This window comes from Biomphalaria glabrata, chromosome 7 (genome assembly GCF_947242115.1).
Source record: "Biomphalaria glabrata chromosome 7, xgBioGlab47.1, whole genome shotgun sequence".
Lineage (NCBI taxonomy): Eukaryota > Metazoa > Mollusca > Gastropoda > Planorbidae > Biomphalaria > Biomphalaria glabrata.
The window spans coordinates 32,470,785-32,495,410 of NC_074717.1; the positions used below are offsets into that span (position 1 = coordinate 32,470,785).

At 35.6% G+C, this 24,626-nt stretch overlaps 1 protein-coding gene across 2 annotated transcripts in view; it reads right to left on the reverse strand.

Annotated features, from left to right (window-relative positions):
• The window catches only part of LOC106069349 (lactase/phlorizin hydrolase-like), a 37,616-nt gene that overhangs the window by 11,808 nt on the left and 1,182 nt on the right, over nucleotides 1-24,626 (reverse strand). The window contains exons 2-24 of one of the 2 annotated variants that reach the window (XM_056035339.1): nucleotides 22,081-22,211; nucleotides 21,293-21,387; nucleotides 20,061-20,223; nucleotides 18,699-18,891; nucleotides 18,451-18,582; nucleotides 17,942-18,049; nucleotides 17,537-17,666; nucleotides 16,772-16,956; nucleotides 13,311-13,512; nucleotides 11,946-12,082; nucleotides 11,205-11,332; nucleotides 10,984-11,111; nucleotides 10,678-10,807; nucleotides 9,474-9,657; nucleotides 8,032-8,177; nucleotides 7,847-7,943; nucleotides 7,205-7,337; nucleotides 6,908-7,092; nucleotides 4,258-4,441; nucleotides 2,721-2,866; nucleotides 1,896-2,026; nucleotides 1,409-1,526; nucleotides 987-1,123 (exon numbers count right to left, since the gene is read on the reverse strand). In XM_056035339.1, the coding sequence (XP_055891314.1) occupies nucleotides 987-1,123; nucleotides 1,409-1,526; nucleotides 1,896-2,026; nucleotides 2,721-2,866; nucleotides 4,258-4,441; nucleotides 6,908-7,092; nucleotides 7,205-7,337; nucleotides 7,847-7,943; nucleotides 8,032-8,177; nucleotides 9,474-9,657; nucleotides 10,678-10,807; nucleotides 10,984-11,111; nucleotides 11,205-11,332; nucleotides 11,946-12,082; nucleotides 13,311-13,512; nucleotides 16,772-16,956; nucleotides 17,537-17,666; nucleotides 17,942-18,049; nucleotides 18,451-18,582; nucleotides 18,699-18,891; nucleotides 20,061-20,223; nucleotides 21,293-21,387; nucleotides 22,081-22,211 (3,323 nt within the window). Of the gene's footprint in view, nucleotides 1-986; nucleotides 1,124-1,408; nucleotides 1,527-1,895; nucleotides 2,027-2,720; nucleotides 2,867-4,257; nucleotides 4,442-6,907; nucleotides 7,093-7,204; nucleotides 7,338-7,846; nucleotides 7,944-8,031; nucleotides 8,178-9,473; nucleotides 9,658-10,677; nucleotides 10,808-10,983; nucleotides 11,112-11,204; nucleotides 11,333-11,945; nucleotides 12,083-13,310; nucleotides 13,513-16,771; nucleotides 16,957-17,536; nucleotides 17,667-17,941; nucleotides 18,050-18,450; nucleotides 18,583-18,698; nucleotides 18,892-20,060; nucleotides 20,224-21,292; nucleotides 21,388-21,586; nucleotides 21,639-22,080; nucleotides 22,212-24,626 lie in introns of those variants that run through there. The other variant, XM_056035340.1, reaches the window with a different exon arrangement.

Genomic DNA, 24,626 nt, shown 5'->3' on the forward strand with positions numbered 1-24,626 from the left:
AGCCCTCGACAGAAACCCTGCTGCCTTGCGTAGTGCATAAATGTTGCCATACAGGTCAAGAATTTTTGGTTTCCCAGACCTGTCAAGATGGAGATCAGCAAGTCTGGGGCAGTCAAACAGAATATGAGACATGGTTTCCTCTTCCTACCAACAGCGGGGGCACCGTGAATCAAAATTTGCCAATAGCCATGAGAAATATGAGCCAACAGGACAATGACCCGTTCTGCACTGTGCTATAATAGCTTGCTCAGGCCTGGACAGCCTCCACCATGGGGAAGTGCGGTCAGGGCGCCTCATGCGCTCCCAGACTCCAAAGGTTTTTTGGGACTTGTCCCAGCACTCAAACCACTTTTTTTCCATTTCTGTTTTTTGAATTATAGCCAGAGCATAATTAATATCGAAGAGAACACATTGCTGTAGGTGGTGTGAGAACAAAATAGCTGGAGATTATTACAAAGGCTGCAGGATAACATTTGAGATGACAAAAAGAGAATCTAAATCGACCCCAGGTGGACAATGGTTATGTCTGTGCTGAATGTGGCAAAATAGGTCACAGCTGAGGCTGCATAACCAAGTGAAACATTGCACTCCTTAATAATCTTTTGACTTGATGACAATCCTTGTATTGTCACAGGTGAAAGTGTATAAGAATATTGGAAGAAAGGAATGAGCTGGATTAGTAGTAAGGGGTTGCTATTACAACTTTGTGACAAGGCTAGTGTTAATTCATTCTTATAGTTGTAACAGCTACAACAGGACCTCTTCGAAGAGGTAAGAAACATTAATACAATATCTGTAAAGCTTTAACAAATCCATTGTTCCAGAAAGGTTCTATAGTTGAAATATAAATGTTCTTTTATTAAGAAAAAAAAAGCTTTCAATGTTTTGACCACACAGTAAAAAATTTCAAACATATTTAATTTAAATCTATTTTAAGCTTGATTGTGCAAAAAACAACAACAATATAATGATAAAGAATGTCTTACTTTAGAGCCATATTCTGTAAAACAAAGGTCAGCATAATCTCTAAACCAACTTGTAATATTTGGGTTCAACCAACCACCTTTATCTTGCAAGGCTTGGGGTAGATCCCAATGATATAGAGTCACCATTGGTGTTATACCTGAATTGTTAATATCATTAAGGCTTGTATTGCATATACCCAGTATAATACATAAAAATAAGAATTAGTTTACACTAAAGTAAGTATAAAAATGCTTCTTTGTCATCAAATGGATATACAAAAGGTGTTTCATTTTTATCCATATCTTTACATGCAATAAATGAGTAGGTAGTGGCTGACACATATTACAATGCTGTTGAGTGCAGTGTGATTGATAAAAAAAAGTTTTCAAATTTTAGGTAGGCAGACAAAGGGAGACAATATGCAATACGTTTCTATCCTTACCCAGCTCAGTAAGCCTATCAATAAGTCTTTTATAGTAAGCCACTCCAGCAGGATTAGAGGGAGGTAGTCCATTAGCCATGACTCTGGACCAAGATATGGAAAAACGATAATGTGTCACCTGGAAAAGAAAAAGAATCACAACACCAGGACATAGAACCATTTTTTTTCCTAACAGTTACATCAATATGAATATTATATTTACATTATATATATATATTTTATATTTATTTATCGTTATCAAATTCTTTACAAAATGGCCAGAGTAATTAGCTCAAATTTCAATTTGAATGCTAATATTTTCTTTTATTGTCTTAAAGAACACCCCCAACCCCTCGCCAAAAATATAAAACATTTAATTATGACAAAAAAATTAGCTATCATAACAAAAGCAATAAGTGAAAATTGCAGGAAAACTAATACAGAAAATGTTAATTTATATAATCAATTGTTCTACAACAAATTGAAAAAAGAAAAACTGAATATTTACCCCAAGATCTTTTAATATTCGTATATCATCCTCTAACTTGTGGTAGCTGTCACAAGTAATGTCTGCAGTATCACCATTTTGTACTCGACCAGGTGTATGACTGTGTCTGTCCCATATACTCTCACCTTTACCTTCAGAGTTGAGCACAAACAACAACCATAAGGTAGAATGTTTACTTCATTGAATTAAAACTATTTACTTTTAAAGTAGCAAACTCTTCTGACAATTTACTTTTTCAGAACTATTATTCTACTAGTACAATATAGTGAAAAGTTGCGTAACAAGTCTATACTTTAGCTAAACATTACAAGCACACTATTTATGTAATTAGATGTTTGATGTAGCATGAAGTATAAACTACAATCAATGTAAACAATGAGACAATGTGAAGAATAGCTTGTATCAAATCAAAGGTAGCTCTCATCCAAATCACAAGAAAGATGACGCCAATATAAGTTATCCCGACATGATCAACATCTAATTTTTTGACTCAAGACCAGACACAACAGAATAGGACAGCATAAGTTCTGGGAGCTAAAAATTGGAACTAGCAAAATCTTCCCTTGTGAATGTCATTAGAGAATGCTGACCATGTCCTTCAAAACTGCACTCTTTACGAAGAGGCCTGAACAAGACACTTGCCCCAAAACAACCTTATAGAAAGAAAACTATATGGAGAGCTGCCAGATTTGGAAACCACTACATAGTTCATCATGTATATTGGTCTAGTCATCTGAACGCTCCAACATAATAATGAGAATGAGGAAGAAGAACAAGAAAAGGTAGTACAATGCTAAAGTGACTTATTGGACAAAAAAAACTAACCATCTTCATTCCATCCTCCTTCTATCTGGTAACTAGCTGTTGCCATGCCCCAACTGAAAGACTCTGGAAATTTGCCATACAGGAAGTTGTCAGTGAGAGCCACTGCTGTACCCCATCCACCAGGTTGTGTGTAGCCAGGCTTGAAACTATTATGTACAATGTATCATTAGAGTAGAGAAGCAGTTGATATTTGGTGATAAACTTACATGTAAACTAAAGAATAATGTTAACAGGAATATTAAGCAAGATGTTCTATGTCCTGGTGGTGTGATTCTTCAAGTCCAAAGGTTACAGAAAACTGCAGACCTATATATTTGGTTACATCCTACAAAAGGTCGCATTAAGTATTTTTTACACCTTTACATTTGCTGTTGTCAGTAGCTTTTCTTTGGGTCTTATCTAAAAATAGAGCTTCCTTTGCAAGAGTTCTCCAACTTCTTCTTTAGAAACCATTTGTTGCCAAGTCTTCTGCTCTAAGACAGATAGTGTGAGTTGACAGCTGAGCTAGTCTTTATAAGGATTGCTGAGGTCATCGTTGTTAAGCCATCTGAAGTGAAACCTATCCTGTAATTTAGACTTACTGTTGAAAATGAAGCTTGGATCTCCAGAAATGGATAAAAGCCCTTGAAAACAAATGTTTCCATATGTGGAATATATCAAAGGAAGACATTTAGACAAGTGTCATAAAAGTAATATGTCCTTTTGACAAAATCATAGGCAATGACAAAGTCAAAGAGCAGATGATGTGATCTGTTTACAAATACATGATCAAAAGGTCTTTTAAAAACTAATGAGCATATAGACAGAGTTTAAGTCACTGATTAACATGTATGACTACATTAACACATGAAATGCATAGGACATAATTATCTTCTATTTTTAAAACATGTCTGTTATCTCTAAGAAGATAGATAAGAAGAATGATGAAAGAAAAGTAAATGGATGGATGACATCCAAGGCAGGCCTATTCATCACAGAGCAAAACAGTGGACTTGAAGCTGTGGCAGAGACTAGTGTGTCAACAGGATAAAAAAAAAAATATAAGTCCTATATCTTGAATATACATACATCATGACAGACAAAAGAATGTAAATGATCAGTTCCAACATGGATCATGAACAAGCTCCACCTACGGAACAGCTTCAGCATAGTCCGAATGTAAATAATTTCCAAATATTTAATTGTTTCAGTGCAGACATCTGTGTATTACAGGCAGTACCATATTTAGACTTGAAAGGCCCTAAAAGTTAATTGAGATGTAGGGCCCTTTAAAAGTTCAGATATTATAGCTATATCTTGTGTTGCCTATAGCAATGCAGCCCTATCAATAAGCAATGCCTACTGATCAGTTTTACCAGAGTCCTTAAAATAAGTAAATATTCCATCATTGTATCGGTTTTACTATTATAGCAACCTAACATTAGCAGTAAAAAAATATGTAGATCAAACCAAGAAAATAGATTAACAAAAAATTGTACATATAGTTTTTAAAGAACAAATATTTAAGTCTTCAGCAATGAACTAAACTAATTCCTACCCATTGTCAGCAATCAGAGTTTTATAAAACTGGGCAGATGCTTTAGGTATACGTGGAAGACTTGGGTCACTAAAATTAACATAGTGAAGCCCAAACTTTTCATTGAAACCCTGATCCCACTCTAAGTTATCCATCAAGGCCCAAGCTGTGAAGCCTTTGACATTACATCCATCAAGTTTTATAGCTGAAATGAAAAATGTTCAACAAATTTTAAAGTTTGACCTATGTGATTATAACTATAAAAGATACAAAGTAGGGGTGCACCGGATAGTCCCTCCGGCTCCGGCTTCTGCCGAATATCCGGCATTTTTTACTATCCGGTGCTATTTGGCTCCGGTCGGATATCACTACCGGATAGTAAACCGGATAGTAAAAAATACACCTATTTAATATGCATAAAGTGGACCTCGTTCCATTACTGTCTGTTATAGAATGTATTAATGCTTATATGAAAACAAAATAATGTGCTTAAAAATAGAGCCATTATGAATATGCACCAAACTTCGTTTATTATAAAGACAAGGCATGTTAATAACTTAATATAAATAGAGATGAAACTTTACATCATAAATGCGCTTTACATACAGGGCAGCAATGGCTGGCACTTTTTTTCAATTTGTCTTGACCTTTGAGTAAGTTAGTTAACATGTTAAAATGCTACATTCCTTGACTACGTCGTGCTGACCAGACGTCTGTCTAGCTGTGCGGGTATATCTCCAGAGGTAGAGATGAACAACTCCCACCCCCTTTTATTTGTTTAGTCCATCACATTGAGTTTTTTATGGGTGGGTAACCACAAGTTAAATACGATGGACGTAGGTTTAATGTCAGCGTATTGACACTCTCTAGTGGTCACACCTTTCGAGGGAACTGAGTTTGTTTACTTAGTAGTTAATCTTTATTAGGGGGGGGGCTGGACTACAAGAGCCACACCTCTAATGTAACCAGGTATATTTCTAGATTAACAACTCCCTTCCCCTTTTATTTGTTTAGCCCATCACATTGAGTTCATTGATTGACAGGTGACCCCAAGTCAGATACGATGGACGTAGGTTTAATGTCAGCGTATTGACACTCTCTAGTGGTCACACCTTTCGAGGGAACTGAGTTTGTTTACTTAGTAGTTAATCTTTATTAGGGGGGGGGGGGCTGGACTACAAGAGCCACACCTCTAATGTAACCAGGTATATTTCTAGATGAACAACTCCCTTCCCCTTTTATTTGTTTAGCCCATCACATTGAGTTCATTGATTGACAGGTGACCCCAAGTCAGATAAGATGGACGTAAGCACTCTCTAGAGGTCACACGAGGGAACTAGGTTTGTTATTGGGGGGGGGGGGGGGGTGGACTAGACTTTACATTATAAATTCGTATTACATACGTAGCAGCGATGTCTGGCACATTTTAAAAGCTTGTCTTGACCTTTGAGTGGTCTTGTAAACACGTAATATTCCTTAACTACGTCACGCTGATAATCTGTCTAGATGTGCGAGTATATCTCCAGAGGTAGAGATGAGCACCCCCACCTCCTTTTGTTTGTTTAGTCCATAACATTGAGTTCACGGATAGGCAGCTGACCACATTAAGCCAGATGTCAACGTGTTGACACTTTCTAGAGGTCACATCTTATGAGGGAACTGAGTTTGTTTACTTGGAGTAGAATTTTTATTAGGGGCGGGATTACAAGCTAAATCTCTATAAGGTTAATCTGGTATGATTTTGTTTATTATGAGATAGGTTGTCAATCAAGGGTCTGGACCACAAACCAAATTGTTAAGACATATTGACACTGTCTAGAGGTCACTAGATGATGACACTAAGTTTGTTTACTTGGAGAGAAATGTCAATTAGGGCGCTGAACTACAGGACACATCCCTACAAGTATTTTGTTACACAAGCCACGGGTATAAAAGTGGCTTGCAAGGGCATTTAGTAAATTAAATAATAATAATAATGGCTGATAAAAAGTCATCACTTATATGGCGTTACTTTAATGTCAAAACAATGGACAACTCTAAAGCAGTTTGCAATGCTTGTAAAATAGTAATGTCACGTGGTAAACCAGGCAAACCTAAAGACTTCTCAACCACCATTATGATTAGTCATCTACGCTCGAAACACCCAGACTTATTCAACGAAATGACTGCATTGAAATCAGCATCAAGTAATATCACTGCCTGTGCCAGTATGTCTACGAGCTCCAGTGATTCGTCAAGCCTCACACACAAGCAGCAACCAGGGATTAAAGAGGTCTTAGACAAAGCTAAATTGTGGGATATTAATAGTGATAATGCTAAACGCATTCACTTGGCCATAGCAAAGATGATTGCAACTGACATAGAACCTTACCAAGTAGTTGAGAAGCCTGGATTTATTGGACTTTTAAAAGTACTGGAGAAAAGATACACTGTGCCTATCAATCAGTGATAGAGTTTAAAGTAAGAAAGTAAATAACAAAATAATATGAATATAGGTATGTTATATAGAAGATTTGCAAAAACTTCAGTAAAACGAGCTGTTTGAGTCATGTAGGTATCCGGCTCCGGCCGAATATCTAATTGTACTATCCGGTTATATCCGGCTCCGACCGGATATCAAAAAGTACTATCCGGTGCACCCCTAATACAAAGCTTAATAATAATAACACACCTTTCAAGACTTCACTGAGGTAAAGACGGTAATAGTGCACCCTATGCCAATCATGTAGTGTACCATTGCGGTCACTAATACCATTCTCTGTGATGTAAACTGGGACATTGTTATAGTTGTACTTGAGCCAGTTTAAGATTTTACGAATACCAAATGGAGTCACTTTTAACCAGGATGATCCAGACCTGAAATTTAAATTAATTTCCCATTCAAGAATTCTTTGATACTGGAGAATAATTTTTTTTAGTTATTAACTATATACTTTCTAATTGTTATTGGACTAGTCATAACCTTTACCCAATCCAATTAGGAGCAGTTTCACTTCTGATTTCTTCATCATTGTAATAATTTGGTGGATTGGATGGGACTTGGGGATCATTAGTGACATACACAGAGGTGTAAAAATTTAAACCAAAAAAATCAGCAGAACCTGAGAAGAAATAACATATTAGCTTTACTTAAAATATGTATTTAAGGTGCCATTTAAAAACAATCTTATTAGACACAAAGCTAGAAGGAAGACATTTGCAGCACAATGAAGACAGACTGATGTTGTGATTTGAGAAAAAATCAACATTTGTGTCTCATCAGTACCCTCATGAGTTGTAGAACAGAGAAAAAACTTTATAAAATGCATTATTTTATTTAAATTGCTTACTGTCGATCTTTGTGAAGACAGCTTGCCCCCCCCCCAATGCACAGAATGGGAGGATCTAAGTTTCTAAGCAAGTAAATAATTATTCAACTGAAAGAGTATATCTTTAGTTCAGCCAAATTTTTTTTTTCATTATTTTTACATTTAAATTGAACAAGATGAAATATAAATTTCTTCATGTATTTCAAAGTGTAAAGTAACAGGACACCTCCAAAACACATATATACGTATCTAAAATTCTAAAAGAGAAAATTCTGAGTTTTTACTTAACATAATTTTTTTACCATTTATAATATGCTTTTCTTCATCTGTAAATTCAGGCAAACGACTGTGCGACAATCCTTGTGATTTGCTTCTTTCTGCTATTCTTTCTTTCATAACCTTAAAAAAAATCCAAATTGAAATACTATTATTAATATAATAATAATATATTTAAATATATTACGGCAGTCAAAAATTAATTTGTCACCTCTGGGTAGTCTCCATTAATAAATATTGGATGTCCAAACCAGCCACCATAAAAATTTATACTTCGTTCTGTTACATCCATATCTTCAACATTCAGAGCATCCAATGGTTCTGGCCAGTCTAGATTTATTATTATTCCCACTTCACCTACATGGAATACAAAAGATGTATACTTAGTCAATAATGAATAATGAATATAGGAATTAACTGTTTTAGTAAAAAAAATCAATATGATATGTTGGTACACAATGCAGAATACAAGAAGAAACAAAATAATAAGCAAGTTTCTGTTTACGCACAAACTCATGGGTGGCCACTGTCACAGTCCAGTTTTAGAACCTCTGTGACATGAAGTGACACTCAGTCACCTATTGTAATATTCCGTGCTGAGAACATGAGAATAAGTTAAAGGACTCTAAAATAAGGGTCAATGTTAACCAGTTAGTGAAGAACTCCAGCAGAGAGTGGCTGTAATATAATTTTCTCTGTCTGTAACGTGTACTATAACCAACTTGATCTAGTGTTAACATAAGAGATTTCTTCGGACTTATATTGTGAACATTTCGTTGATGTGATTACTTATTCTACATGGCATGAGCAGCCAGTATTTATTGGTTTATATTTTGTGATGGCTGAAGTCGCCAATATCTCTTGTGATCTATATTTTATATGTAATAAAATTCTTGTCTGCTACAAGAGCGTTTATTAATAATTCAGAACGTTTGTGCTTGGAGAGTTCAGTACGCTAGTGTACTCACGCACCTGCAAATCTAGTGCATATGAGAAAGTACTTAATTAAAGAACAATACAGCAATATCTACAACACTCGGACACATTCGCGTCATCACACCTACAACCAGAACCAGGCAGCGGCAGCCACTCTAAATCAGTAATATTCACACCTTAATTTGCATACAAATCTTTGCCTAGCTTATGAATTGACAAAAACTGAACTGCAAACTAAATTCTGTTTTAAATAATGTCTATATGTATATAAGCAAACAATATGCACACTTAGCTATATATATCACTTTGTTAATATTTGATTAAAGAGTTCACTTTCATAAGACCAAAGGTGTTACGAGCTGATGAGACTCTTATGTACAAACAAAACTCATATATATAGTAGCTGATGAATGCTTTAATATTGAGAAACCATTAATACCATAACAATAAAAACCTCCTTTACATTATTCTATCTTTTATTCTTCTTTTTCTCTAACCCTTTCAACATGCATTCACACCATTCCACATTCATGCCATGATGCTCAAGTAACAGTAACTGTTGCATCTATTTCGAAATCACTACTTGGCATAGTGATTAAATTTTTGTGAGATCTATATGTGTCAGAAAGAAAGGGCAAACCAATTGCAGCTTTTCCCAAGAGGGGCCACTAAAAATGGAAGAGTTGAGATAATAACATCAAATGTACCAGTACCAACCTTTTTGTAGAGTCTTGAACTCCAGCTCATACATCCTATACGTCTTTGCATGTGCTAAAATCACATTATGACCTACAATGTAGACTCCACTGCCAGGGTCTTTGTGACCTGGTGCCATATCACCATCACCATAGCCATTGATAGCAATGATAGGAGGCTCATTGAATGTTAACCATTTTTTTACCTGCAAAAAATCAATTATTTTGTTTATAGCCACACCTGTTTGTTTTTAATCTTGGGAAATATCAGCTTCTTCTTCAATAAGGACAATTATTTTAGTTCTGACTCTTACATCCTCATATAGTAGCAGAACATAAATGTCAGAAAAAAAAAATAAAGACCATTGTAATGTCAAATTGAAGTACATTGAACTAGACTTGTGGCTCTCCTATTGCTGTTTAAATGTCTTACTGTGATATCATTATATCCATGTTTAAACAAGTATTCAGTTAGAATACTCGATGGAAAACAATTGTAATGTATATGTTGGGATGAATTTCCACTTAGTTTAACTCATCATTACCATTGTTTTCAATCATGTATGTTAACTCAAAGCAAAAATATTGAGGTGTTAAATATGTATGCTATTTTGTTGTTTAGTTTTGTTGTTTTTTGCACCATTGTAGTACTTTCTCGAAAAGTGAAATTTTTCTATGGTATCATCTGTTTATTTTTCTTTATTGCTAGTGTGAAGGTTAGAGTATCGACTGGTATTTAAAAAAAATGGATCATGCAAATAGTTCAGTTGCCTGAGCCAGCCAGGATAACCAATGCCTTGGCAGAATTTAAGTCATTGGTTAACATGCATGATTAGATGCATGACACATAGGACATAATCATCTTCTTTTTTGAAGTTGTTTGTTACACTTGGTTAATAGTTAAGTTCATAACTAAGGCTATACTAGCTTTGTCTATTGAAGAATTAATAGAAAGAAATATGTTAACATACTATAAAAAGCAAAGTTATAATCAACATTCTTGAAGAGATCTTTCAAAAAGTGGAGACAAATACACCACTTTTTGAAAATTTTACAAGCATACCCGTTTCTACAGTATAGGGACTCACTATGTGTAGACATGAAAATGAAAACTTCTAAAGTTTAAATATGTATTTTAAAAATCAAAACCATGCAATCGTCTTGAGCAGAAAACTTTAAAGATATATATGAATGCTGTATTAAAAAAAAGGAACATTAGAACATACCCGGTCTCCAAACCTCTGAAAACATAGTCGACTGTACTCAACAAAATTTTCCTGTATGCTGGCATTTAACCAACCACCTTTGTCTTGTAAGGCTTGAGGAAGATCCCAGACATACAAAGTGATCATTGGTCTAAGCAAATAATAAAAACAGCAAAGAAACAAACATAAGAATTCTTTACAAATATCAAATCATTTTACAATATTTAACTTAATAAACCAATTCAATCATTTAGGACTATATTTTTATAGGTTAGGTCAATAAATTTTGAAGAAAAAAAAGGTGTACTGAAAGTAAATTGAATTTACTGTATATTATTGGCCAGAAGCTCATCAATGACATTACTGTAATACTGTAATCCAGCTTCTTTTATGGTATTTGGAGTGCCATCAGCCATCACTCGAGACCAAGAAATGGAAAAACGATAATGAGTTATCTGAAAAGAATGAATATATGTGTTTTCTTTGTTTAATTAAAAATATTGAAATGAACATTTTCATTTGTGGGCATGTCTAGATATTAGTCTTACTCCTAAATTTTTCAGCAGTTGTACATCCTCTTTGTATTTGTGATAACTGTCGCAGGTAACATCGCCTGTGTCATTGTTAACTATTTTTCCAGCATGAGCCCATGTATCCCAGATACTAGGACCCTTACCTAAAAATAAAAAATAGAGATCGATGTTAAAAATATGACTAAATATACTCCATGGTATTGAGAACATGGATGTGGGGCATGGGGGTTGAGCAGTTAAGCGCTTGGCTTACAAATCAAAGGTCTCAGGTCAAATCTCTATGACTTGAATTTCACGATTCTAAGTACGATCCCTGATTTCACTCATTCCTAGTGGATAACTAAAATGCAGACAGGCTGGGTTTGAACCAGGAATAATCATGATGATTTGTTAAGTTTTAGACATTCCTTCAGAAATGAAGATTATAGCCCAACCTTGTACAGATGGCAGGGATGCTGGCAGTCTGGGTTTCAACAAGGGTTTATCATGATGACAGTCAGTAAAGCATACCACAAGAGACTTTGAGAATCATCTAGTTTGATTTTGATTTCTTACATTAAAAAAAAAATAAAACTTACAAATTCTGAATGAATGTTAATAATAAAATATTACAAATAATAATTTAACACATTTGCTAAAAGTAGGTTTTGTTTATATTTCTGACATCCTTAAACAACATGTATCTCTGATACCACAGTGAAAGTGTGGATGGGTCTTAATAATATAAAGTGTGTCAAAGAAAAAAAAGACCCTTACCATCAATGTTCCAAGCCCCTTCAATCTGATATGCTGATGTTGCTGTGGACCAAGCAAAGTCATCAGGAAACTGATCATAAAGTACTTCAAAGTCATTTTCTTTGTAGACAATGCCAGTAGATTGGCCTCCCTTACCACTGAAAGATAAACAAATTTGATAACTTTCTAGATACAGATATTACCTTTAGTAATTGAATAGTTTATTATTTATCCTAAAATATATATAGGCTACCTGTAAAATATCTTTTTTTTACTTTGTATTTTTTTAAAGCTCTCTAATGAAATAGGATTTAAAAAGAAAATTATAATTACAAATGATTTCATGTTAATAAAGATTTAACTCTTTTTCTTCTAATCAACAATACCATTGCTGATTTTGCCCCATTCAGCAGCCCAGACAATGTTACTGTCAATGCTTAAAAAGTCAGTTGTTTTGTTTTCTTTCCTCCCAAAAAGTTTTTAACCGCTAATAATTCAATCTTAATCTTTATCCCTTTGAAAAAAAAAACAACAGATTTTTCTCATTACCAAAAACAATGTTTTCAAAGAGTTAGGGCTAAAAAAGACTCTATTTTTCCATTTTTATTTTTCATAGACCTAAGACAATTAATTTAAATAATTTAACTATGTAATATGTTTAGTTTTGTGAAAATATGAATTAAAAAAAAAGGAAAGTTCCCTTTTCAGACCTTGTGGTCTATAGGGCAGATAATGTAAAGGTCATCTGATTCTGTGGCTAAAGCTTAACGAGGGTGTCATGTGGCCAGCACAATGACCAACTGTCTTTACTTTTCCCCAACTAATGTTGGGTACCCATTAGAGCTGGGTGGACTCAGAGGTGCCTAAAAATCCCGAAATTAAAAATCCCAGTCTTCACCAGGATTTGAACCCCAGACCCCAGTTCAGAAGTCAAGCACTTTACTGCTCAGCCACCACACCTCCTGAAAATATGAATAACTATCACATAAAATACTTTTGGATCATAAAATAGGCCTATTGTCTAGATCTAGTTAAGAGACTAAGACACTTGTCCACAGTCTGAAATTTTTTAATTTAATTCTACTATTCAAAATAAACTTTTATTTCGGTTTTATAAACATCATGATTTGTTGTATCTAAAAAGGACATGCATTCTTCTTTCTTCTGGTCATGCGGTATGGGCGCTGGAGTGTTGTTCAGACTTAAATGTGGTCAGTGTAATGGCCTTTACAATTAACAAAGAATACAATTTGGGTGAATTCATCCAATCTAGGCTCCTAGATCTGTCTATACAAAGAGTTAAAACAAGCTCTCTGCTGCTTTTGCACCTTATTCAGTTCAATAATGCATTCTTATATTTAATATCATTTATTACTAAAGATTTACCTGTAACCTTTTTTAAATCCATTATCTCTTATTAGATTAGCATAGAACTGAGCAGAGGCTTTGGGTGTTCTAGTCTTATTTGGATCATTAAAGTTCACATGGTACAAGCCAAATCTCTCTGAGTAACCTCTGGCCCACTCAAAATTGTCCATCAGCGACCAAGCTGTGTAGCCTCTGACATCACAGCCATCAAGTTTTATGGCTATAACATTAAAACGTTTTGCTTAATTATATGCATGCAGCATAAAATGATATTTTATTGAAAGCTTTTTGTATGTAGAATGAAAATTTATTTAATTGTAAGAAATATAAATAATTATACTAAGGGTTGTCTTCAAGTCCGAAGATTAATGAGGAATGCAGTATTTCCCATGGCTATGCAGCCCCAGCTGTGACCTAAATACTTTGCCACATACAGGGCAAGCATAACCATTGTCTGCCAGTGGTCGATTAAGATTTTCTTTTCACCATCTGTATCTGTCATCAGCAGTGGATTTTCTTTTGGTCACAAATGCCTATCCCGATTGATTGATTGATTGATTGGCCTTTGTGAGTGACCTTCAGCTGTCTCATTCTGAGGCAGCATGCAACCAGGTGTTCTCTTTTATGTCAGCTAAGGAAAGTTGGCGCCTAAGCTGGTCTTTAAAGCGTTTCCATGGGGCACCTCTGTTACAGGACCATTTTTTAGCTCACCAAAAAGACTGCCTTTGGCATATGTTCGTCCCCATACGGGATACGTGCCCTGCCCAGCATTACTGCCAGACCATAAGAAGTCCCTCTATACTGTCCATACCGGCGTTCACAAGGACATCGCTGTTTGTAGAGCAGTCTTGCCATTGTATGCCCATGATGGAGCGCAACCATCTTTGGTGAAAGCGCTCAAGTAATCTTAGTTGCTATCTGTGTAATACACATATCTCAGATCCATATATATATATATATATATATATATATATACATGTTGAGAGGACCGCGGCTTGGTAGAAATTGAATTTTACTGACAAGCGCAGAGTGATTTATTCTGCCAAACTTTCACCTGAAGGCATCCAAAAGCACTACTGGCCCTGGCCAGATGGTTATCAACTTCCCTTGAAAGCAAGGCATCATTTGTTACTATACTTTCTAGATATGTAAAGTGGTCTACCTTGTTAAGGAGCTGTCAGTTTAAGGGGATCTTTGGTGCTGAGTAGGTTTTATTGGGTAACTTCTGTAACCTGACTTCCCGAGGTTTATAGATAAACCGAAAGAGGCGGCAGCGTATGCAAATTTGTTGACCGCGTTCTGGAGATCATGTTCATTGTGTTCATTGCCAATCAGTAGCATAGAGAAGCTTCATTATGACCATCTCTTGTTTTTTGTATGGGATAGTAGACATCAGAGATTGAACATATAACAATCTGAACGAAACCTGATGTAGAAGCCTTCATTAAATTGCTGCCTCATCTGACCCAGCATTATGCCAAAGAAGATAACAAACAGAGTAGAAGCAAGTACACAGCCCTGCTTCACGCCATTTTCTATTGGGAAGTGATCAGATAGGTCACCATTGTTTCTAATCTGGCCTTTTTGTCCCACATGAAACTTCATGAGAATGGATAGGAACTTAGGTGGGCATCCAAACCTGGCCCAAATTCTTCCCCAACCATCGCAATTGACCGTGTCAAAAGCCTTGGTGAGGTCCTCAAAGGCAGCATATAGATTTAGGTTCTGCTCTTTGATTTTTTCTTGTAACTGTCGCAGAACAAATATGTCAGATGTACCTCTACCAGCTCTGAAGCCACATCAGCTCTCAGATAACACCTCATCCACTAAAGAGTGGGTTAGTCGGTCAAGCAAGACTCGTGCAAAGATCTTTCCTGTTACTGACAGAATAAATCCTTTTTGTATAGGGATATATTATGGAATCTCAAGTTCAGGTGGGACTACGCACTTCTTACAGCATAGAGCAAACATGTCTGTTAGCCTCTCAGTTAGGGCGACACCACTGATTTTAAATATTTCAGCCAGAAGTCCATCAGAGCCAGGTGTTTTGTGATTTTTGAGTTTATGAGTTGCTGTTTCATATAGTATAATAGAAATAGAAATAAGACATGACATACTGGCAATTTTTTGTGATCTGGGTACATAATGAAAACAAGAATCTTTTATACAAAGTGTGATTAAACAGAATATCTTATAAAATACAGACATCAAAAAAAAGATGTTACTTCAAAAAAGATGATTACGTCTAGTCATGCATGTTAACCAATGATGGCTGCCTGGTCATGCGGTTTGCACGCTGGACTGTCGTTCGGACTTATCGATGGTCCCGGGTTCAAACCCTGCCCGCTCCCATCCCCCGCAGTCCTGCGGGAGGTTTGGATTAGGAAGTAATTATCTTCAACTCTGAAGGAACATCCGAAATAAGTAAAACAAACAAACAATGACTTAAATTCTGCCAAGTCAATGGTTTTCCTGGGTGGCTCATGCAACCCATTCCATGCTCTAATAGCACTAGGGAAGAAGGAGCATGATGGGAATGTGCCTTTATCTTTGTGTCTTTCTGAGTATTTTATTAGGTTTTGTTTTTGTATTTGAAGATTTTGTTTCAGTGTTTTATGTAGCCTATAATTGCTACTTTACTTTTAAGTCTTCTATCCTAAAGGCTTTCTAAATTTAGTGATTTTAATAATGGTGTTACTCTAGTCAAATGTGAATATTTGTTCACTGTTCACTATTAAAAAGAAGCCTTTGAAATTCTTCTTTAGTGAACAAGGATTGGATAACAGAAAGGGAGAAAAATGATTTTTTCTCTTATTTCCTTCTGTGAGTAATTTTTTTTTTATTTGTATTTAGGCCTGGTGTTGTAATCCAATAATGTATGTGATAGCTAGTAGTTGAAAGACCAAGCTACTGTGTCTAATATTTGTACTAGCAGTCTGATGAGGTCAATTACTATTGAAAGAGTCTTAAAAAGTAAAGTTAAAAGTAAAGTTTCCTTTTCAGAACATGTGGTCTATAGGGCAGAGGATGTAAAGGTCATCTGTTTCTGTGATCCATGATTAATGAGATTGTCATGTGACCAGCACTAAAATGACCAAGTGCATTTATTTTTCCCCAACAAATGTCAGGTACCCATTAGAGCTGAGTGGACTTAGAGATCCTAAAATTAAAAATCCCAGTCTTCACCAGGATTTGAACCTAGTACCACCAGTTCAGAAGCCAAGCGCTTTACCCCTTGAGCCATAAAAGATATCCCATATCCTTTGTGGAAAGTTAAGGCATGTTAAGAGCTGGCTTCCAATTCTTGAAAATAGTTTACTTAAAGCACCTAAACAAAAACTATGTCAATCTTCATAAGTCACATTCACCACAATTCGTTAACTTCTTGTTCTAAAGATTCTTTAGAGATACCAAAAAAGGATGTTACCTCAATAAATCTATTTAACCTTGTTACAATAAGTAATCCGCAGCTTGTTTACCTTTCAATAATTGATTAATATGCTGTCTATAGTATGTAATTCTGTGAGCATCTCTGAGGGTACCATTTCTGTCAGAAACACCATTTTCAGTGATGTAAACCGGAACATTGTTGTATGTTGTTTTAATCCAATTTAAAATCTCACGAAAACCCAAGGGTACACTATACAGCCATGATGAGCCTGACCTAAAAATATATATATAAATTAACAGAATAATTTATAATTTACATTCCTTCAAAAAAAGAATATAAATATGTCTTAAGAAAATATAATTATATAATTTATGTACCAAATAGTGGAGTTATTTAAAGCCTTAAACTTTACTAAGGCATTGTTTTTTCCCAACTGATTCAGGCAACCTGTTCCATTCTCTAATGGTATTATGTTGAGAGAGAGCCTTTTACAAATTTATCCTACTATATAAGTTTGTTTTTTTGTATTTATAATAGTTCAGTGTTTTATGCATAACTGCTGCTAACTTCTTAGTCTTCTGTCCTGGAGTGTTGTTTTTAGGTTTAGTGATTTTATAAATGGTGTTACTCTACTCAAATGTGAGTAGCTATTTGTGAATAGATAATAACTCTTGCTATTTCAAAAATAATTCTAGATACTTGCTAGAATGGTGTGACTTCATAAATAGTAAATCTCAAAAAGAGTTACTAATATAATTTGTGTAAGAATATTAAATAGTGGAGTCTATCTTAATAAGTCAACAAATCAAGGATTTTAATTTTATTGAAAATTAAGTAATAAAAAAATGGTTACCCAACCCAAGCAGGATCTATCTCTCTTTTGATGTCCATATCATTCTCATAACTAGGTGGATCATAGGGTAAGATGGCTGGTGTAGCGTACATGGACATATAATAATTAATTCCAACAAAGTCAGCTGAACCTATTGAGAAAAACATTTATTAATAAATATTTTATAAGTTTATTTCTATGGCTGTTTTAACAGTAATGAAGGAAATAAGTAAAGCATGTCATGTGACCAGTAAAACAACCGACCAAATTTACTTTCCCCAACTAATGTCCAATGTAATGGACATCCTAAAAATCCTAAAATTAAAAACTGCAGTCTTCACTCAAATTCAAACCCAAGCCCACTCAGTTAAGAAGCCAAGCAATTTACCAACCAGCCACTATTCCCAGATGAAATGAATATCAAACCTTTATTGTTCCTTATCTCCTCAGCAGTGAATGTTGGCAATCTGGTTTGCTGACCTAACATCCTGCTTTTATTGGCTATTTGTGTTTTCATTACATCTGGATAGTCTCCTAAAAGTATAAAACTACTATAAATGCTAAATTGTATACATAATAATTTATGCATGAGTCTTCTGTGGTCTATAATATAGATCTACATATATAAAGTCATCAACTAAAAAAAACTATATCAAAAGTCAAATAATAACAAAACTGGAAGCCTTAAGTGATATAGTGCAAGTAAATTAGAGTTGCTATGACCATAACACACTGTTTACAATTGAAACTTGGCAAAACTGAAACACATATTGTAATCATAAGAAAAAAATACAGGTCGTAACTATGGGACACATAACCATCACGTGTCACCTTATTGACCTACAACTTGTGTACCACTACCTGCTGATCAAATTATTCTTTCAATATACAAATACAGATATAAAATAAACATACAAAAACTGAATTAAACTTACCTGTCAGAAGAATGGGGCTTGCAAACCAACCAAATCGAAACTGTCTGCCTCTTTCCGCTGCTTCAACATCATCAGAATTTGATCTGTTTTTGGGCATGTCATTATGAATATCTAGAGTAATTCCAATTTGACCTGACAATGTATGATAATTTTTATTTACAATAACAATAAGTTTGAAAAACAGCAAATCTTCAGATAAAAAATAAATACAAGTCTTTATATAAAACATAATACTAAAGACAACTAACCTTGCCCACTAGGACTAAGTGATCTGTATGTGCTGTTATAGAGTTTGTACACAGACACATGAGCTTTGATGAGGTTATGAGCAACTATGTACACATTGGTTCCAGGACCCCAGTGACCTGGAGCCATCTGGTCAACCCCATAACCCAGGTTTGAGACCACCCATGGTTCATTCAAAGTAATCCACAATTTTACCTGGAATATGAAATTCAAATATAAAGTTTTCAAAGATAAGAACCTTGTTTTAAAACTTTACAAGATGTTAATTTGATAAAAAGTAGCCTCTAGCTTACAGAAAAAAAATTAAGGGATCTAGACAAAGAGAATTTACTGTGATTAAAAACAAACAGCCATATGGTGAAAAAGAAAGATTTAGAAATAAAGCTTTAAATCACTTTCAACTAAAGGTCATTATAATTATTCAATGAAACTCAAATAAAAAAAAGAGCATATTTTATCATTCAATATAATCTTTTCTAGCATGTCACTATTTGCAAAACCTAAGTAAAGAAAAAGAAGAAGAAAAAACAAAAAATATTTAAAAAAAAAAAAAAAAAAAAGCTTATATTAAGTGTAATTGTATCAATTAGGTTGGATCATTCATGCAAATAAATTTGTAATAGATTCTAGACTAAAAAAAAACAAATCTGTGTGATTAGAAAGATTTTTACCAACTGTTTATGTTTAGCGCAATTTCAAGCATTTACCTTTCTCAATGCACTATGATCCTATCACTTTCTCAATGCACTATGAACCTATCACTTTCTCAATGCACTATGATCCTATCACTTTCTCAATGCGCTGTGATCCTATCACTTGTCTGGACCAGTTGGGAAAGGGGGGTCTGGGTGAATGTTACCATGATTGTTTTTTAAATGCATAAAAATAAAAGGAATACGACTTGAATTTAAACTCAGGGCTCAATCCTCCCTTGTTTGATACCAAACAAAATAATTAATTACCAATAGTTAATTAACTAATTGTTTCTTTGGGGATTTTTTATCCTTGTTTTGTGGGGTACTAGAAATAAATGTGTAAAATTTCAGCTTGATCCAAGATTTTTGTGTGGGAGAAATGATGTACAAGTACAAACTTTTTACCAGATAGATAGACAGACAGAGTTAATATATAAGCTTGATAATAAGAACAAAGTAGCCTATCTTGTTATCTTAACTTATTTGAATGATTTACTACTGACTGGTCATTCCACATCTACTTTCTTTTCATATCATCTTGAGTTATACACACAATAACACTAGTCTGTGTTCTTACCAATATAATATTATAATATTATATAATATTCATCAGTAATATTACTGATACCACACAATATAGACAAAATTATTTATTTAAATTTTCTTTACCTCTGAGCCATACTCTCTAAAACAAAGATCTGCAAAGTTTTTGAAATGTTCGATTGTGTCCTCATTTAGCCAACCACCCTTGAGTTCCAATGCCTGAGGCAAGTCCCAATGATAAAGTGTTATCATAGGTTCTATCCCGTTAGACTTAAGTTCGGCAATCAACCTTTAAAATATATACATACACATATAGACATCAAATATGGGAGGTATATTTTGTGTGTTATTGTTTGCTATTATATTGAATTGTTGTGTGTAATGCACTATAGAAAAACAAATTCCCAGCAGACAATAAAAATTATTCTTAGTAGTAAAAAAAAAGGAATATATGCTCAACAAAAAAAAGTAAGCAAAGTTCCCTTTTCTGACCTTTCGATCTATAGTGCAGATGATGTTAAGGTCATTTGTTTCTTTGGCCAATGATTAATGAGCAGAATGTCATGTGACCAGCACAATGACCAACCACCCTTATTTTCCCCAACTAAAATCAGGTACCCATTAGCGTTTGGTGGACTCAGGGGTGCCCTAAAAATCCTGAAATTCAAAATCCCAGTCTTCACTGAGATTCAAACACAGGACCTCCAGGTTCGGAAACCACTCAGCCACCGCACCCCCCAAAATAGTATAATTTACAACAAATATGCTTTATTTTTGTGTGTCTTCCGAAATTCATTTAAAAAAAAAAAAGTGCAGTCCTTTTTTATCAAATAATTGAATTTTTGTTATTTAATTATTGCAGCTCTTTTCATATTTGGATTTGTAAAAACAAATGTTCCAAATATGTGAAGAGCATTATTATTTTGCTTTTCATTCTTTCCATGTCTGGTCTCATAGCAAAACAAAGGGGAGGATTTTCCTAAACTGATCCTGCACTAGATTTGTAGTCTAAAGTGGACAAGGTCATCCAATTCTATATATACTGGCAGTTACTGTGGAAAAGGGCCATAGTATAAACTTAATTAGTGAATGTGAATAATTTTACAAAAGTTCTTTCTTAATTCAAACATGTTCCAACAGCTCTGAGGAAGATATATAGCTTTCCTTCAAAATGGCCTAGGCTAATAAAAAAAATTACAGAATTTGGAGAGGAGTTCAATGACTATAATTTTTAACACAAGTTAATTTTCATATTTTTAATGTAGGCCTAATTAAGAAAAAAACAGAAATTCATTTGGAGGTAGTGTCAAATAAATATATAGATCTTTATTTGACACTCTGACACAAGTTTTGGCTACCTGTGATAATAGTCTAATCCAAGCTGGTTAATTGATTTTGTTGTACCATCAGGTAAGATACGAGTCCAGGCGATGGAAAATCTGTAGTGAGTGACCTAATAAGATTTTTGGAAACAAGTAATTTAGTTTTTTTACTACACATGTGAAAAACGAAATATCAAATCTAAGTTGTAAGTACAACGCCAATTGATTGAAATCTTTGTGTGTGTGGTGTGTGTGACACTATTAGGCCTATAGCCCAAGTGTAAAAATGGGAATTTAAAAAAAATGTACTGAATTAGAGGATCGACTTACTCCAAGCTGTTTCAACAACTATCTTCCTTGTACTTGTGATAGCTGTCACAGCGACTTGTTGATATGGTGCGCAAAGGTGCACGCGTTCAACATAATAAAGTATTGTTCTCCGCCATGACAGTAATTGTGGTTGTTTGCTTATTGCTGACTGTGAGCCTAGATCTTAACATGGTGGCAGCGTAGTAGGATGATCATAGGGAATCATTAATCGATAGATAAAGGTTTATTCTGTGCAATAATAAATAGACAACAATTACAGGGTTACGCCTTACAATTGCGGCTAGAAATTTCCTTCCTGTACCCGAGTTACTTGAGACTTGAGGTAGAAGGAAATATCTAATCTAAGATAATAAGTAATCTAAGTTTTAAGTAGGCCTACAACGCCAATTGATTGAAATCTTTGTGTGTGTGGTGTGTGTGTGACACTATTATAAGGCCTATAGCCCAAGTGTAAAAATGGGAATTTAAAAAATGTACTGAATTAGAGGACTTACTCCAAGCTGTTTTAACAACTGGACATCTTCCTTGTACTTGTGATAGCTGTCACAGGCGACTCGACCATTGTCACCATTGTCCACTTTACCAGGTTCACTTGTGAACACATCCCATATACTTTCACCTTTTCCTAATGAAAGAATGATTGGATGAAAGTGATGTCATTGTTGAGGAACCAAAGGTCCAATAAGATGATTAAATTGTAATCCTGCTTATACCTATTGAGATTAAGAGTGATATTATTAGTCTTCCTGACGTCTCGCTTTCATGGGAAGTTGATAACCGTCTGGCCATGGCCAGTAGTTCTTTTGGACGCCTTCAGGCGAGAGTTTGGCGGAATAAGTCGCTTCGCCAGCCTACAAAAATCAATGTCTACCAAGCGGTGGTTCTATCAACCCTTCTATATGGATTTGAGACGTGGGTATTATACAGAAAGCAATTAAGACTACTTGAGCGCTTTCACCAAAGATGCTTGCGCTCCATCATGGACATACCGTGGCAAGACCGCACTACAAACAGCGATGTCCTTGCGAACGCCGATATGGACAGTATAGAGGAAATTCTTATGGTCCGACAGTTACGCTGGGCAGGGCACGTATCCCGTATGCGAAACGAACATATGCCAAAAGCATTTTTTTTTGGTGAGCTAAAAGGTGGTCGACGTAACAGTGGTGCCCCATGGAAATGCTTTAAAGACCTAGGTGCCAACACGCCTTAGCTAACATAGAAGAAAGTACCTGGTTGCATGAGGCCTCAGAACGAGACAGCTGGGGGTCACTCACAAAGGCCACGGGATATACATTTGAGACCAAAAGAAAATCCGCTGCCGAGGACAGACGCAAACGGCGAAAAGAAAATCTTAATCGACCACCGGCGGACAATAGTTATGCTTGCCCTGGATGAGGCAAAACACGTAGGTCACAGCTGGGGCTTCGTATCCACGGGGAATACTGCATTCCTCATTAATCTTCGGACTCGAATACTATAATAATATTACTATTAGTCTAGATATCTAGATCTTTAAACCAAAAAAAAAGTCAATCGGAGCACCGCCGTGCATCGCTCCATTCAAGTCTTATCCCATGAATGTTGAAAAAGATAATATTTCCCTCAAAAGACTGGCGTGGGCCGGGAGCTCTTCGCCACAAGTCCTATCTAAAGTTTTCACATAGGCATCAACCATTACTAAGCTGGAATCGTGCCCTATACGTAATTCGGACCTCACACTATATGGGAAATTTCTCTATCCAATTTTTGATCCCTGGACGGACCGCCACTTCAGCTAACGGGACACTGAAAGCGGACCCCTACTGGAACGGTGAGTTGAATGTTTTGGACTGGGTTACCGAGTGTCTAGCTCTCTGGTCCATGCGGCTTCGTTGTATGCTCCAGTGATGCTTAACTTAAGGGATGATCAAGGCATCCGAGCTCGAATGCAGAAACTAGAGGTCACTGTGTTTGCCGACTCTTGCTCCAGTTTTCTAGCACTGAGTGCTGCGTAGAGGAAGGGTCAACCGCGATAGAAGAAGCACTCTGGCCGCTGATAACATCCGTCAATTTATTAGAGCTGTGATTTTAATGCAGTGCATCCCGGCATGAGGGGCAATGAAGCGGCGGCCCAGCAGCTAGGAATCAAAGCACCAATTTAAGAACGTTTCTACAAGCTACGGCACAAATCCGTGAAAAGTGGTATAAATCCTGGCAATAATCCGACAGGGCCCATGGTATCTGGCAGTATCTGCGTCACTCGATTCCTCGAGAATGTAAAAAAAAAAAAAAAAAATTATAGCTTTTATATAGCGCTACTTTCATGCTTATAGCATGCTCAGAGCGCTATGGTTCAATCTCCTTTGTGGATCAGTGGGGGTAGGGGGTATCTGGTAGAACTTTTTTCAGTAAACACAACTCGGCTCGAGTCGGTTGTATGACTCACATTGTAGGCCTACCAGCCTTGCTGTCCTGGACTCAACTCCCATTTCTTACACGCTGTCTCTGGTCCACGCAGGCTTTCGATCATATGACACTGGTCATATTTGCATGTATACTAGTTGTACAGCCGTTGACCTGTGTGATTTGTCTGAGTCAAGTGTGTCAGTAGGTTGCACGCACAACGGGAGGACGAATTTTAGTAAAGAAATCACACAAATTGTATACGAATTTATTAGTTATGTTAATAAAATACACTAATTATTTGTATTTCAACCTATTTTTAGATTATTTCGCCCCCCCCCCTTTGTATGTTGGGCGATATGGTGGGATGGGGAACTGGCGATAGCATCTATTCCCCCCCACCCCAATAAACTTTCGAGTGGGGGGGGGGCGGTCCAATTTATTTGTAGAAATCACAGCTTGTTAACAGAATCAATTAAATATCTATATATAATCAAAACTTGTTATTGATATTTTAACCGATCTTTATATTATGTCGTTCCCCTGTTAGCCGATTGGGGGGGGGCGAATACATCTACTGCCCTTCCCATCTAAACCCTTTGAGTGGGGGGTGCGGTACTACTTTAATTTAGAAATCATAGTTTGTGAACAAAAC